The 14,361-nt window shown below is 34.7% G+C and overlaps 1 protein-coding gene across 2 annotated transcripts in view; it reads right to left on the minus strand.

The window, feature by feature from the left end:
* Positions 1–286: 286 nt before the first annotated feature.
* Positions 287–14,361, minus strand: part of TMEM67 (transmembrane protein 67) — a 51,506-nt gene continuing 37,431 nt past the window's right edge. Inside the window, exons 22-29 of one of the 2 annotated variants that reach the window (XR_006815352.1) lie at positions 12,019–12,099; positions 10,988–11,104; positions 7,927–8,043; positions 7,716–7,820; positions 6,716–6,818; positions 2,883–3,025; positions 1,454–1,593; positions 287–312 (exon numbers count right to left, since the gene is read on the minus strand). Coding sequence is in view for 1 of the 2 variants with exons in the window: in XM_045981504.1 (XP_045837460.1) it covers positions 1,513–1,593; positions 2,883–3,025; positions 6,716–6,818; positions 7,716–7,820; positions 7,927–8,043; positions 10,988–11,104; positions 12,019–12,099 (747 nt within the window). In the remaining variant the exon portion in view is untranslated. Of the gene's footprint in view, positions 313–383; positions 1,594–2,882; positions 3,026–6,715; positions 6,819–7,715; positions 7,821–7,926; positions 8,044–10,987; positions 11,105–12,018; positions 12,100–14,361 lie in introns of those variants that run through there. The other variant, XM_045981504.1, reaches the window with a different exon arrangement.

Consider the following 14,361-nt stretch of genomic DNA (forward strand, 5'->3'; position numbering starts at 1 on the left):
ATTCTAATTTTTGAAATTGCCATTTTCAAACATTCACACTGATATTGACTTCTCATGTGTGGAATGAGAGTTGAATTTCTTTTGCATGCTTCTGAGCAAATGTTTTAAAAATCCATAGCATTACATTTATTTCTTTTTGCAGCTTTTATAAAGGCAATCCTGTAGTTTGACCCTTCAGAAACTGTAGTTTCAAATACTTGACTTCTTAGCCCTACTTCTTTCTCCTCGGTCATCCTTAACGATTCAAAGAAATGTAAAAGATGCAACTCAGGCAAAGGCTGGGGACATGGACCGCAATGGTGTTGTTCATTCCTAAATGTTAGTTTATGAAATACACATTAATCAAACAGGAAACAGAGACATCAAATGTTTTACTCCATATTTTCAATTAAAAAATATAAACAATATTTACATAACATTACATTTAAGTATTTACATAACATTAACAGAAAAGGCAGTAAGAAATGATGGTTTGGGGGTTAATGATCATTATACTTGAAATATAAGATGTCTTTCAAGTACATGGTATACAATGAAAATCATATCATGGAAAATTATTAACTACATGGCTCAGAATTTACATTCTGGATCCTAATTTTTTTTTTCCTTATTTAAAAAAAAATACAAGCTTACTGAATTATGAGGCCTAAGTTTGTTTTCAATAAGTCACCCTGTCAATATAACATGATAAATTTATAGTTCATTATTTATAATCTTTAAACATAACTAAAAAGCAAAATTTTGGGAGTGCTCTTAAAATGTTAAGTAATTTAAAATGTATGAAAAACTACATTGGGGAAAATGTCGTACACTGACTTTTTTTTTTAAATGTAAGTGATATTTAAGGTATATATACATGCTTGATGGGAAGGACATATTGACCTAACAATACAGGTATACAAAGGAATGAATATAAACCATTTCATGAGATACCTATTAATCCAATAGTGAATTAGCCCATTGCCAAACAGGGTAAACAATTAAAACAAAGCAAACTGAGTCAGCAATATATAATTTCAAGTTTCTAAGTACTTGAAAACATTTTTCAACATTTATTTACCATAACATATGTAAAAACTAGAAAATACTAAACTGAAAACTAGGATTGAACTTGGAATTAAATAATTTTGTCAATATGAGAAAAGGTAAGCAAATCCCAGTTTATAAAATTATCTACAGAGACCAACAATGGGGACTGTGTATCATTAGAAAGTGTCCTGCTGACAGCGACACTTAGATTTCTTTTGCCCCATTGTCAGTGTATCTAGTTTATGAGTTGGTGAATTAAATACTACCACAAATGGGAAAACAACATTTTTCATTATATCACATTATATATTCACAAAGAAGTTATGTATCCACAAGTTATAAAAATAAATCTTTCTTTGGATCAGAAAACAAATAAAAATAGAAAAATTTATATTAAAAGTTGTAAAAACTACAGCAAACTAACCTGATAATTATGACTGTTTTTGACACAACTATATTGCTTTAGGTTATCTTTTCAAAAAATTAAATCAAAAATCTTTGATCCACCAATGTTTTGGATGCCAAGTTCTTCTGTCCTACTGTATTCCGTATAAATCTAAAAATCTGGAAAAAAATTAGAACAATTCAGAATGAAACACATAGAAAGAAAATTAAATATGCACATCAATTAAAAGATCTAAATTAAACTAGCTAATTCTCTCAACTATTTACTTTCATTTATTAGGCATCTGTATCCCATGGTGATACCCAAATTGTTTCAAGAGTATTTATCATCTTTCATAATATCAAAGATTACATATCAAAGATCACAATATCACAAAGATCACAATATCAAAGAAGTACATATTCCTCTTTAGAATATATCTTGATGAGTTAATAATACAACCCGCTCATGTTCACAGGGATACACCATCGAATATTTTGCAAGGCAATTTACCTCTAGCCCTAAAAGCTCTGGAAATATCAAAAGAACTGTTAGGGTTAGAATTTGTTTGTAATTTTAGATCTCTGTCAAAGACTGATAAATTATATATTACTAACTCATATACTTCCTCAACATGGGGGAATACCTGAGTGATATTAATAACATTTCCAGAACATTTGTCATTTAAAAAAAAATCTCCACTTCAGGCTCCAATCCCAACCAGCAGTTGTTTTTTATCCACACGGGTAGAAAATCTGTTGACAGTTCCAGTAAAGGGGCTTCTCTGTGGCTGAGTCCTGAGCTCTCTGGAGCCTGCCTTTTTGTTACCTTAACATCTAGCACAGAGGGTGAAGGAACTCTAATTACTGCTACTTTTTTAAAAAATTTCAATTTATTTAAGTTTTAGTTAGTTAGCATATATGGTAAAATTTATTTCAGGTTCTAATTACTGCTACTTCTGGCATCTGGGAAATCAACAATTTCAGTATCTTCCTACTGGATTCCTTTCACATTTGCTCAAGCAACTTATGCCCTCCACAATCCCCAGTATTTCAAAGACAATGAAGGAGAGTGTAATTGGTTGAAATGTTTCTTCGTTTTTTGGTGGGGATCATTATATTCTACATCTTAACAAATTCCTAGTGAAAGCAGACACTGTTATTCTCTGCTATAAAATAGCTACTTCCAAAGTATTTGTTTTTAAGGAAATCCAGTAAAAATTTTTATTTATTTATTTATTTTTATTATTTTTTTAAAGATTTTATTTATTTGTTTACTTATTTGTCAGAGAGAAAGCACAAGCAGGCAGAGTGGCAGGCAGAGGCAGAGAGAAGCAGGCTCCCCACTGAGCAAGGAGCCCCATGTGGGACTCAGTCCTAGGACCCTGGGATCATGACCTGAGCCAAAGGTAGTGGCTTAACCGACTACGCCACCCAGGCGTCCCTCCAGTAAAAATTTTTAGACTTACCTCTTGTTGTAGGTACGTAAGAAAGGCTGCTAGAACAAAATTGTGGCAAGCCAAATCCACAACACAGAAGAACAGCAGATCAAAAATAAGAAGAGTGGCTTCATTTCCATAATATAGAACACTGCTGAAAGAATACCCTTCATCTGTTTTTTGAAAAAAGCATTTTATAAGATATGAATTAGAAACTTTAAAATAGAACAAACTTCTGATAAACTTCCAGTGATAAAATATGGATATTTAAAAAAAGCATAACAGAAATTACTATTTATAATACTTCACGGTTGTAAAAAAAAATAAAGGGGATTAAAATTTGCTAATCTCAAAAGTTAGTCAAGGAACCCTGCTCATAAAAAGTAATTCTAACATTTGTACCAAGGGTTGGTAACTGCTAGTAATGTAAGTATATAGTCAATATCTTTCAAAGACCAGGTAATGAATACCCCTTATTTGTTTATATAACAAAAGGCTGAGGAATCTTAGAAAGATTCTCTAAGATAAAGTTAAAAAACAAACAAAAACAAAGAACAAAACGTGCAAGGACTGAAAAGTGCATAGTGAGCTGTAATTGTGTCTTAAATAGTCCTCTAAGGTTAGTTTCATATTTTGTGTTTATTTCCCTTGCCTTAAAGAGACATATCTAGAAAAAACTGATGTTCTGTACAAATGTCTTTGCCTCTCTTTCTTTGACCTCCTGCTTGACAATAGCAACTATTTTTAAGATGCAGTTTGAACTTCTCCATGTTGCCTCTTCTTGCTTGACTCTACGTCTGGTTAGATTTTTCACTCACTATTCTGTACCTAACCTGTGCCTACACACACTCCCTCCCCAGCATCACCCCACTCCTACATTCAAGATGCCCCCTGGTCTATGCCGTGTATCCCAGGACTGGCACAACACATGACACCCAATGATGCAAGAACAGGTGATATGTAGGCCAGGACACGAGTTACACCATTTCCATTCTTACCAACCCATATAAGAGATTATTAGTCACATTAAAAGTGACATATATACTACCTTTTTAATGGTAAGAAACCAGGTTTAGGCACTATTCCTGTCTTAGATATCTACGATTTCTTAAGAACTTGGATAAAATGAAAAACTAAAGTTAAAGATTAATCACAAATGTTATTCTTCCTTAAGTGTTTTATTGGTTTTCCACTGACTGCACATTCCCATAAAATCTGAATTTTATTTTCACTCTTGACCCTTTTATTTAGCATAGTACTGGATGTCCTAGCCACAGCAACTGGATAGGAGAAAGAAACAAAAGGCATCTAAATTGATAAGGAAGAAGGTAAATGGTCACTATTTGCAGATGACATGATACCATACTTAGAAAACCCTAAAGATGCTACCAAAAAACTACCAGAAGTAATATGAATTCAGTAAAGTTTAGGATACAAACTTAATACCCAAATATTAGTAGCATTTCTATACACTAATAATGAAGTAGCAGAAAGATAAATTAGGAAAACACTTTCATGTACAATTATACCCCAAATAATAAAATACCTAGGAATAAATAACCAAGGAAGTGAAAGATCTGCACTTTGAAAACTATAAAACACTGATAAAGAAACTGAAGATGCCACACACAAATGGCAAGATATTTCATGCTCACGGACTGGAAGAATTAATATTAAAATGTTCATACTCCCCAAAGTAATCTACAGATTTGACATAATCTCTATCAAAATAGTAACAGCATTTTTCACAGAACTGGAAGAAATAATACTAAAATTTGTATGGCACTACAAATCGCCAAATAAATCTTGAGAAAGATTTAACAAAGTTGGAGGTATCACAATTCCAGATTTTAAGATATGTTATAAAATTGTTTTAACCAAAACAACACGGTACTGGCACAAAAACAGACACATAGATCAACAGAACAGAATAGAGAATATAGAAATAAACCTACACTGGGGCGCCTTGGTGGCTCAGTGGGTTAAAGCCTCTGCCTTCGGCTCAGGTAATAATCCCAGGATCCTGGGATCGAGCCCCGCATCAGGCTCTCTGCTCAGCAGGGAGTCTGCTTCCCTTCCTCTCTCTCTGGCTGCCTCTCTGCCTACCTGCGATCTCTGTCTGTCAAATAAGTAAATAAAATCTTTAAAAAAAAAAAAGAAAGAAAGAAACCTACACTTACATGGTCAATTAATTTATGACAAAGAAGGCAAGAATATACAATGAGGAAAAGACAATCTAATAAATGGTGCTGGGAAAACTGGACAGCTACACGCAAAGAAGGGAACTGGATCCCTTTCTTAACACCAAACACAAAAATAAATTCAAAATGTATCAAAGACCTAAATGTGAGACCTGAAATCATAAAACTCCTAGACATAAACAGTAATTTCTCTGACATCGATCATAGCAATATTTTTTTCTAGATATGTCTCTTGAGGCAAGGGAAACAAAAACGACAAATTATTGGGACTACATCAAAATAAAAAGCTTTACACAGTGAAGGAAACCATCGACAAAACCAAAAGGCAACCTACTGAATGGGAGAAGATGTTTGCAAATGACATACCTAAAAAGGGGTTAATATACAAAATGCATAAAGAACTTACACAACTCAACATAAAATACAAATGATCCCATTTAAAAATGGGCAGAGGAACTGAGAGACATTTTCCCAAAAAAGGCATATAATGATGGCCAATAGACACATGAAAAGATGCTTATCACTAATCATCAGGAAACTGCAAATCAAAACCACAGTGAAAACCTTACACCTGTCTGAATGGCTAAAATAAAAAAGACAAGAACTAACAAATGTTTATGAGGATATGGAGTAAAGGGAACCCTGTGCATTGCTGGTGGGAATATAAATGGGTACAGCTACTGTGGAACTGTACGGAGGTTCCTCAAAAAATTAAAAATAGAAATACCATATGACGCAATTAATTCCACTACTGGGCATTTACCCAAAGAAAACAGAAACAGTTAAATTCGAAAAGATACATGTTCCCCTACATTTATTGCAGCATTATTTACAGTAGCCAAGATATCAAAGCAACCCAAGTATCCATTCATAAATGAATGCATAAAGAAGAGTAATACATATATATTCACACACACAGTGGAATATTACTCAGCCATTAAAAAGGATGAGATCTTGCCATCTGCAATAACATGGATGGATCTTGAGGGTGTTATGCTAAGTGAAGTAAGTCCGAAAAAGACAAATACCATATGATTTCACTTACATGTGGAATAAAAAAAAAGATGAATAACTAGACAAACCAAAAGCAGAATCAGACCTATAAATACAGAAAACTGATGGCTGGTGGGGTGGGGTGATGGGGGAAGGACAAATGGGTAAAGGAGAGTGTGAGATACAGGCTTCCAATTATGGAATGAATAAGTCACAGGAATAAAAGGTACAGCATAGGGAATGTAGTCAGTGGTATTGTAAAAGCACTTCATGATCAGATGGTGATCACTTATGGTGAGCAGAGGAGATACAGACTTGTTGAATCACTATGTTATATACTTGAAACTAATGTAACATCACCTGTCAATTATATTCAAATTTTTTAAAAATCTGAATTTTATGTGTTTTACTATCTCTTCCATGTCTACAACTAATTTTAAAATTCAGGTTTTTTACTCTCTTATGGAATAACTATCTTTTATATTTTTGTTTCCTGCTACATGACATAATAAAATGAAACACAGAAAACTACTATAATACCAAGAAGTTAACCAATTTCATTATGTTTCCTTTGTTTTTATATAAAATTAAAAGAAAATAACCAGAAGTACTTTTTTTTTCAAATTTTGAAAATAGGAATCAAGTGCAGCAAAGGCATTTGAAGGATACCATTGTAAAAGATGCTCTTTTCCATTGGTTCCATGAATTCCATTCCAAGAATTCTTTCAAGAAGCAATTTATCTTTTATAAAGTAATCCATTTCCTTATGAACCTAACATAAAAAGACAAGAGTCACTTCAAAAATAGCAGTGAAATGTTTCCCAATTAATGTAAAATCAAAAAGGGAGAAAATGAAAAGTGAATAACACATGAAGAAAATCTGTTCTTTAAAAAAGACTGATTTGGGGGCCACCTGGGTGGCTCATTCGGTTAAGCATCTGCCTTTGACTTAGGTCATGATGTCCTGGTATGGAGCCCGCATTGGGCTCCCTGCTCAGTGGGGAGCCTGCTGTCTGCCCACTTCCCCTGCTCATTCGCTCTGATCTCTCTGACATATAAATAAATAAAATCTTAAAAAAAAAAAAAAAAGGCTGATTTTACTACAGTGTGTTTTACAACAAAATTTTCTTTAGAAATGTTAAAAAAAATTTTTTTTATTGGAGAGCGAGTGAGCACATGCACAAGCAAGGGGACTAGCAGGTGGAGGGAGCAGCAGATTCCCTGCTGAGCAAGGATCATGATCCAAGCCGAAAGCAGACACGTAACCGACTGAGCCACCGGGCGTCCCAAGAAATGTTTTAAGTTTTAAATAAGGTCAAGGGCTAGATATACTTAAAATTAATTTATAATAAGCTTTTTAGGAATATAACCATAGCATAGCATATTTCTATATTTAATAAATATAGTAATATTTCAGTAATTAGCTAACAAAATTCCAGAAGACATACTTTAGGGGAATCATCATTTTGCTAACAGATACATAAAATGTCACTTTATTTTTATATAACCTCACTCTATTCTTAAGCCACAGTATTAATTTTGAGAGCTAAAAGAAGAAGGTCTCTAAGTCCACTGATTTAGTTAACTAAAGAAATAACTGGCATTACTGGTTAACTTTTTAAAAATTGTATTTTGCTTCTAGTTGAAATATAAATGCTGACATACATACATGATCGATGAAAGAGCCAAGAAATTTATTCATAGTATGATATGCTTTTATACTCTGCTCAAAAGTACTTGCTGATGAACTCAATAGTCTGGCTGGGCCATTTTTCTAATGTGAAAAAGAGATAAGAATAAATGCAACATGTCTTACATTTTTGGTTTTTAAGTAACATGAAATACTGGCAAAATATACCCCAATTGTACTTTATACAAACCCTTGTGAGTGTCTCATGAATTCTGTCATAGTGTTGTCTCATCTGGCTAGAAATTGCAATCTGAAAAGTCTGACCATCTGTGTTGGGTACCAAACCTCTCTGGCTACACAAATTTTCCTGAAAAGTTAAAAAAATTAAAATAAAGATCATGGAAGTTTTGCCTATTTCACAAAGAAAATACAACATTTTTCTTTTAGTTGTATCACAAGATACTGAAACTATATTTGAGACAGAGATTCTGACATTATCCAATGTTCTTACTCTTCTCTGGGTTTTACTCATTTCTGTGTTGTCCTATGCTGTTTGGGTCTCTATATCATCTCCTTTTACCCTACTTTAAAAAAAGAACCCATACTAAATTCATTGTATATTGATGTTCATAGCTTTCTTTATGATTAACTCTATTGCTCTTTAATGCATGCCAAAAAGTCTAGTCGTAGATTAACTATTTTTATAATTATAGTCTTTTCTGTTTTCTAAAAACTTAACACTTCCTTATTTAAATGCAAAAAAAGGTAATGTGATACATGATCAAACAGTTAATTTCATGGACCAGATCTCCAGTTCAGGTTTCCCTGACACAACTTGAATCTGGACAACCACAAACATGTAAAAAAAAATTTTTTTTTTAAGATTTTATTTATATATTGTCAGAGAGAGTGATAGCAAGTAGGCAGAGCAGCAGGCAGAGAGAGAGGGGGGATGCAGGCTCCCTGCTGAGCAGAGAGCCTGATGCGGGGCTCGATCTCAGGACCCTGGAATCATGACCTGAGCTGAAGGCAGAGGCTTAACCACTGAGCCACCCAGGCACCCCAAACATGTAAAATTTTGTCTTACCCCATCCCCTACCTACTTCCCATCTATGCTTCAGGGTCAGCTACAGTCCTGCCTCCCTTCTCTTGCTTTATTTGCCTACTCCAGAGCTTAATAATCTCTTTGCCCAAATTTAATCTGCAAACATAATAAAACACTTGGTTTTCTACAGACTGAAAGGAAGTCTACATGTATTGAATTTCTCTATTAAAAAAATAATGAAATCTTTCTTTTTTCTTGATTAAAAAAGCACATGTTATTGCAGAGAATTTATAAAATATGGAGAGGTACAAAAAAGAAAGAAAAGAAAAGTCACTTATGAATCTCAACACCCAGAGATACAAGTATTTTAAGGTATTTTATTTCTAGTCCTTCATCCAGGCATATAGATATAGATGGCATAAAACTGGGATCACACTAATTTTTTTTTAATTTTTTTTAAGATTTTATTTATTTACTTGAGAGAGAGAAAGAGAGTGAGAGAGAAAGCATGAGAGGGTAGGGAGTCAGAGGGAGAAGCAGACTCCCCGCTGAGCAGGGAGCCCGATGCAGGACTCAATCCCGGGACTCCAGGTTCATGACCTGAGCCGAAGGCAGTCACTTAACCAACTGAGCCACCCATGTGCCCTCTTTTTCACCTAACATTGTATCATAGCAACTTTCTATGTCATTAAGTATTCTATAAAATACGATTTTTATGTCTACTTAAGAATTTCAGTATATGAAAACCCACTGTTTTAATACTCTCTTTTTGCCCTTATAAATAAACCCTGTGATGAAGATCCTGAGCCTAAGTAGCTATTCATATTGCTAATTATTTCCTTGAGTTAGATTCACAGAATTAGTGAGTCAAAGATAATGAATTCTTCAAAAGCTCTTGGTATATATATTTCTAAATGCTTTCCAGAAGATTTGTAAAAACTTATCCCGAGACCAGTAGTATTATGGGTGACCATTTCACCATGTCCTTGGTACTATTAAGTATTAGCTTTTTTAAAAAAAACTTGGCTAATTTGAAGAGGGCAAAAATATTATTTTTTAATATATATTTATTATGAGCTATACATTTTTAAGAGGTTTATTAGTCTCTTCCATTTCTTATTTATGTACTTAATAATTGTCTTTTTTTCCACTGAGGTTTTAAGTGTCTGCTTAATAATTTATATGACTTTCAATATTGTTATCAATATCTTTATATTTATTATGGGAATTTTAGTCAAATTTTCTTTTATTTATATGATTGTTGGCTATGTAAATGTTCTCCATTAATAAAGTAAAATAAATTAATATTCTCTTTATGATGCTTTCTATTCTTTATGCTTAAAAATTCATCTCCCAATCTCAAATATTCTTTTTTTACATTTAACCTTTCAAACCAGGTATAATTTCTAACAGTTAACCAACCAGGTCATGTATTAAATAAATCGTTTTTCTCTGAGATGCTATTATCATATATTAAATTCTTACAAGTCACAGGTATAGTCCTTTAGTCATAAATCCTCTTGATTTTTCCTCTCAAGTGTTTATTTTTCTTTTTAAACTTTATTATGGATGTTTTCTAATGTACACAGTACAGAGAACAGTAAACCATCCATCACCCAACGCCAAATCTGTGAAAACTTCAGTATCTCTAAGAAATAAGGTCTTAAAAAACAAAACAAAAACCCAAATGCCGTTTCATGAGGAATTAATCATTCCTTAATATAATTTAATATTTAGCTCTTAAACTTTCCAGATTATTCTCAAGGATTTTTTAAAATTTTTGGTTTGAATTAGGATCCAAAGTCTACACACTGTACTTGATTGTTTTGTTTCTAAATCTCTCTTACCATCTGACAGTTCCTCCTCCACCACCACCACCCAGCCCTCCTCTTTATGTGCCTTGGATTTGCTGGAGACACGGGGTCATCTGTCCTGCGAGACATTCTGCATTCTGGGTATGACTGATTGCTTTCTATAGCATTATTTCATTGATCCCTCTATCTCCTCTACTTCCTATAAATTGGTGGTTAGATCTAGAGGCTTGATTATATTCACGTTCCATTTTCTCAGACAAGAATATTCCACAAGTAATGTTATGTACTTCCTACTGCATCATAACTAGACATGATTAATGTTGGTTTTTCCAATTTCCCCATGTAGTAAGACTGAGCCAGTGTGCTGATTATGTCAACCTGATAGCTCATTATAAAGCTCCCTATCAATCTCTTCTCAGTTGAAAACTAAAAGATGTTAAACATATTCATACCGCTTCTCTTTTAAGGTTCATATTAATTTCTTCCATATTAGTATCTGCATGCCCATGCACTGATCTACCATGAATGTAATATCCAAAGCATCTGTGGGATAACAGAAACACTGAGATCTATAAAAAGAGAAAAAAAGAATAATTAGTAACTCACATAGAAAACAATGAAAATTCAGTTTTTCTTAAAATTGCTTCCTTTCTCTGAAAATAAAGAGGGTTGAATTCCTGGAAAATATATAAATGGACAATAAAGGAAAAAGGATAATATTATTTTTAAAAAGTAGACAGAATAGAGATTGAAGATATTTTCTAAGAAAGGAAGAAATAGGATTAATATATGAAAATTATTTTTCAGGGACTCTGCTGAGTGAATTTATTTGTTGGATAAAGAATTCATATTGGGGCGCCTGGGTGGCTCAGTGGGTTTAAAGCCTCTGCCTTCGGCTCAGGTCATGATCCCAGGGTCCTGGGATCGAGCCCCACATCGGGCTCTCTGCTCAGCAGGGAGCCTGCTTCCTCCTCTCTCTCTGCCTGCCTCTCTGCCTACTTGTGATCTCTGTCTGTCAAATAAATAAATTAAAAAAAAAAAAAAGAGTTCATAATTAGGGGCGCCTGGGTGGCTCAGTGGGTTAAGCCTCTGCCTTCGGCTCAGGTCATGATCTCAGGGTCCTGGGATCGAGCCCTGCATCAGGCTCTCTGCTCAGTGGGGAGCCTGCTTCTCTCTCTCTTTCTTTCTCTCTGCCTGCCTCTCTGCCTACTTGTGATCTCTGTCTGGTCTGTCTGTCAAATAAATAAATAAAATCTTTAAAAAAAATTCATAATGAAGAAATTACAAATGAAGAAGAAGAAACTAAAGCAGTAAACATTAACTTGTAGCTCATTATAACCATCTCTGGAATTAACAATCAGTGGGAAATTGAGGACTAAAAAATTCAATCATACCAAATCACTTTTAAAGCCTCTCTTAATGTTCTCATGACCTTTAAAAAGGGAAAAATAACAGTTGCAAGATAAAGTCAGAATGTACTTACATTGCTCATACAGCATAAATCCACAAACTGTCGAATTTTATCTTCTATGAATCTCTCATAAAAGACAACAAAGAACATGATCTGAAACATAAAGCCAAGTTCATTCTTATTAGCTCTTAAAATTTAATTTTCTTTTATAGCCACAGTGTAGTATCTTAAGAAAAAACAAAGTCCACCAAGGAACAGAGTGGCCTCAAAATGGTTCCTGTGGGATAAAATCCTATTTATTATCTCTGATTCCTCTGTCAAAGAAATAAGGTTTTGGAATTGTGTTAAGATTTATTAAGGGAGCCTGGGGCGCCTGGGTGGCTCAGTGGGTTAAAGCCTCTGCCTTCAGCTCAGGTCATGATCCCAGTCTCCTGGGATCGAGCCCCGCATCAGGCTCTCTGCTTGGCAGGGAGCCTGCTTCCTCCTCTCTCTCTCTCTCTGCCTGCCTCTCTCCCTACTTGTGATCTCTATCTGTCAAATAAATAAATAAAATCTTTAAAAAAAAAAAAAAAAGATTTATTGAGGGAGCCTATTTTGAATTTTAAAAACTTTCCTGTATCATTAAAACACAAGTGGACAAATGGGGGTTAGAAAGAGAGGCTTTAAAAAACAGCAAGAACCAATGTATTAATGGCCAGATTTACATCTGGTTCTGCAATCCTACCCATCTCCTAAATTCCAAAGCCATTAGAAAACTTGCTCCTTTCAAATTAATCTTCCCTGACAAAGTAGCACATAAAAAGCATACATCAAAAATTATATTTCAATAGCAGATAATACATTAAAGATTCAAATGGAATGGTTTCAAGTGTTCTTAGCTTTTACAATACTGGAAAAGCAAATTATTTTATAACTCAAAAGAGAAAAGTTTACATCTTAGACCTAATTAGATATATTTCAAAGAAAGATAACATTTCCTAAACACCCAGTTGAAAGGTGTTCCCCCATTCCTAACTTCCACCCACCTCGTCTCCATTTACTCCGTATCTCATCTCCCTACATGCCCTTTACAGCACTTGCCACAATCTGTAGCTTGTTCTTGTTAACCATATCCTTGAGCCCAGCACGGTGCCTAGAACACAAAACGGGGGCACCTGGGTGGCTCAGTGGGTTAAGTCTCTGCCTTCAGCTCAGGTTGTGATCCCAGGATCCTGGGATCGAGCCCCACATCAGGCTCTCTGCTCAGCAGGGAGCCTGCTTCCCCCTCTCTCTCTGCCTGCCTCTCTGCCTACTTGTGATCTCTGTCAAATAAATTAAAAAAAAAAAGAAAAGAAATTTTAGAACACAAAACAGACTCAGATATGTGAATGAGTAAATAAATGAATCTACAGCAGCTGATTACCGAACACACTTTCTCAACATTCTGCATACATCTTGTTTTAAATCCCTTTAAAGGACCTGAAAAACAGCAACTTAAAACAAAATTTAAAAACTAAAGGATACCACCTAAAAGTTGAAGAAGCTGGGTTTAGGCAAATAACAGGAGTAAACAATAAAGACTAACATTATGAGAATCAAGATTTTTTTGATTGAAAAATCAAGAATCTTTTTTTAAAGATTTTATTTATTTACTTACTTACTTGCTTATCTACTTATGAGAGAGAGAAAGAGAGAGCACACATGCACACATGTACACAAAATACTACCAGAATAATAGCAGGGTGAGAAACAAAGAATGAGGTGAGATGGTGGTGCCCCAGATGACTAGTTTCTGCCCCAACAATCCTTTCCCCTTTCTCCTTGGTGACAGACCCCTCCTTGGAGTGGGCACACTGCTGCCCAGCTGAGAGACCCCAATGCAGGGAGGCGTGGCCATGTGTCGAAGTTCTGGCCAACGAGACGCTAAACAACACTTCTGAAAAGGCTGTCAAAGACAAGAGAGGGTGAACCGTTCTCCTCAACTCCCTCCTTCAACTCCAACAGCCTTCATGGACCACAAGGGGACCTGAAAGATGGATGTCCTGAGTGGCAGAGCTTCTGAGTCCTGGTGGCAATACGTAGCCCCCTGCACTGCACATCTCCACTCTCCTTTCTCACGGGAGGTAACCGTCATTTTAGCTGCAGCCACTGCTATCTTGGGTTTTTTTTGTTGTACTCAACCAAATATGAAAAGCTTCAGATGCATTCCTTTAAATTCTCTACATCCAGATGAATCCAATATACTCAGAAAAATGTATACTGGTATATCTTTAAAATGAATTATTTACTCACTATCATATTGATGATAAACATCAAACACCATACTCTTCTGATCCTATCTCAATTCAAATTCTAATGTTTGACTTTCTTTTCTGATTACTAAGCTATCCCACACTGGATCTATCCCTGTAGTCTCAAGTTTAAACAAGTCATACC

Source organism: Meles meles, chromosome 1, assembly GCF_922984935.1.
Source record: "Meles meles chromosome 1, mMelMel3.1 paternal haplotype, whole genome shotgun sequence".
NCBI lineage: Eukaryota > Metazoa > Chordata > Mammalia > Carnivora > Mustelidae > Meles > Meles meles.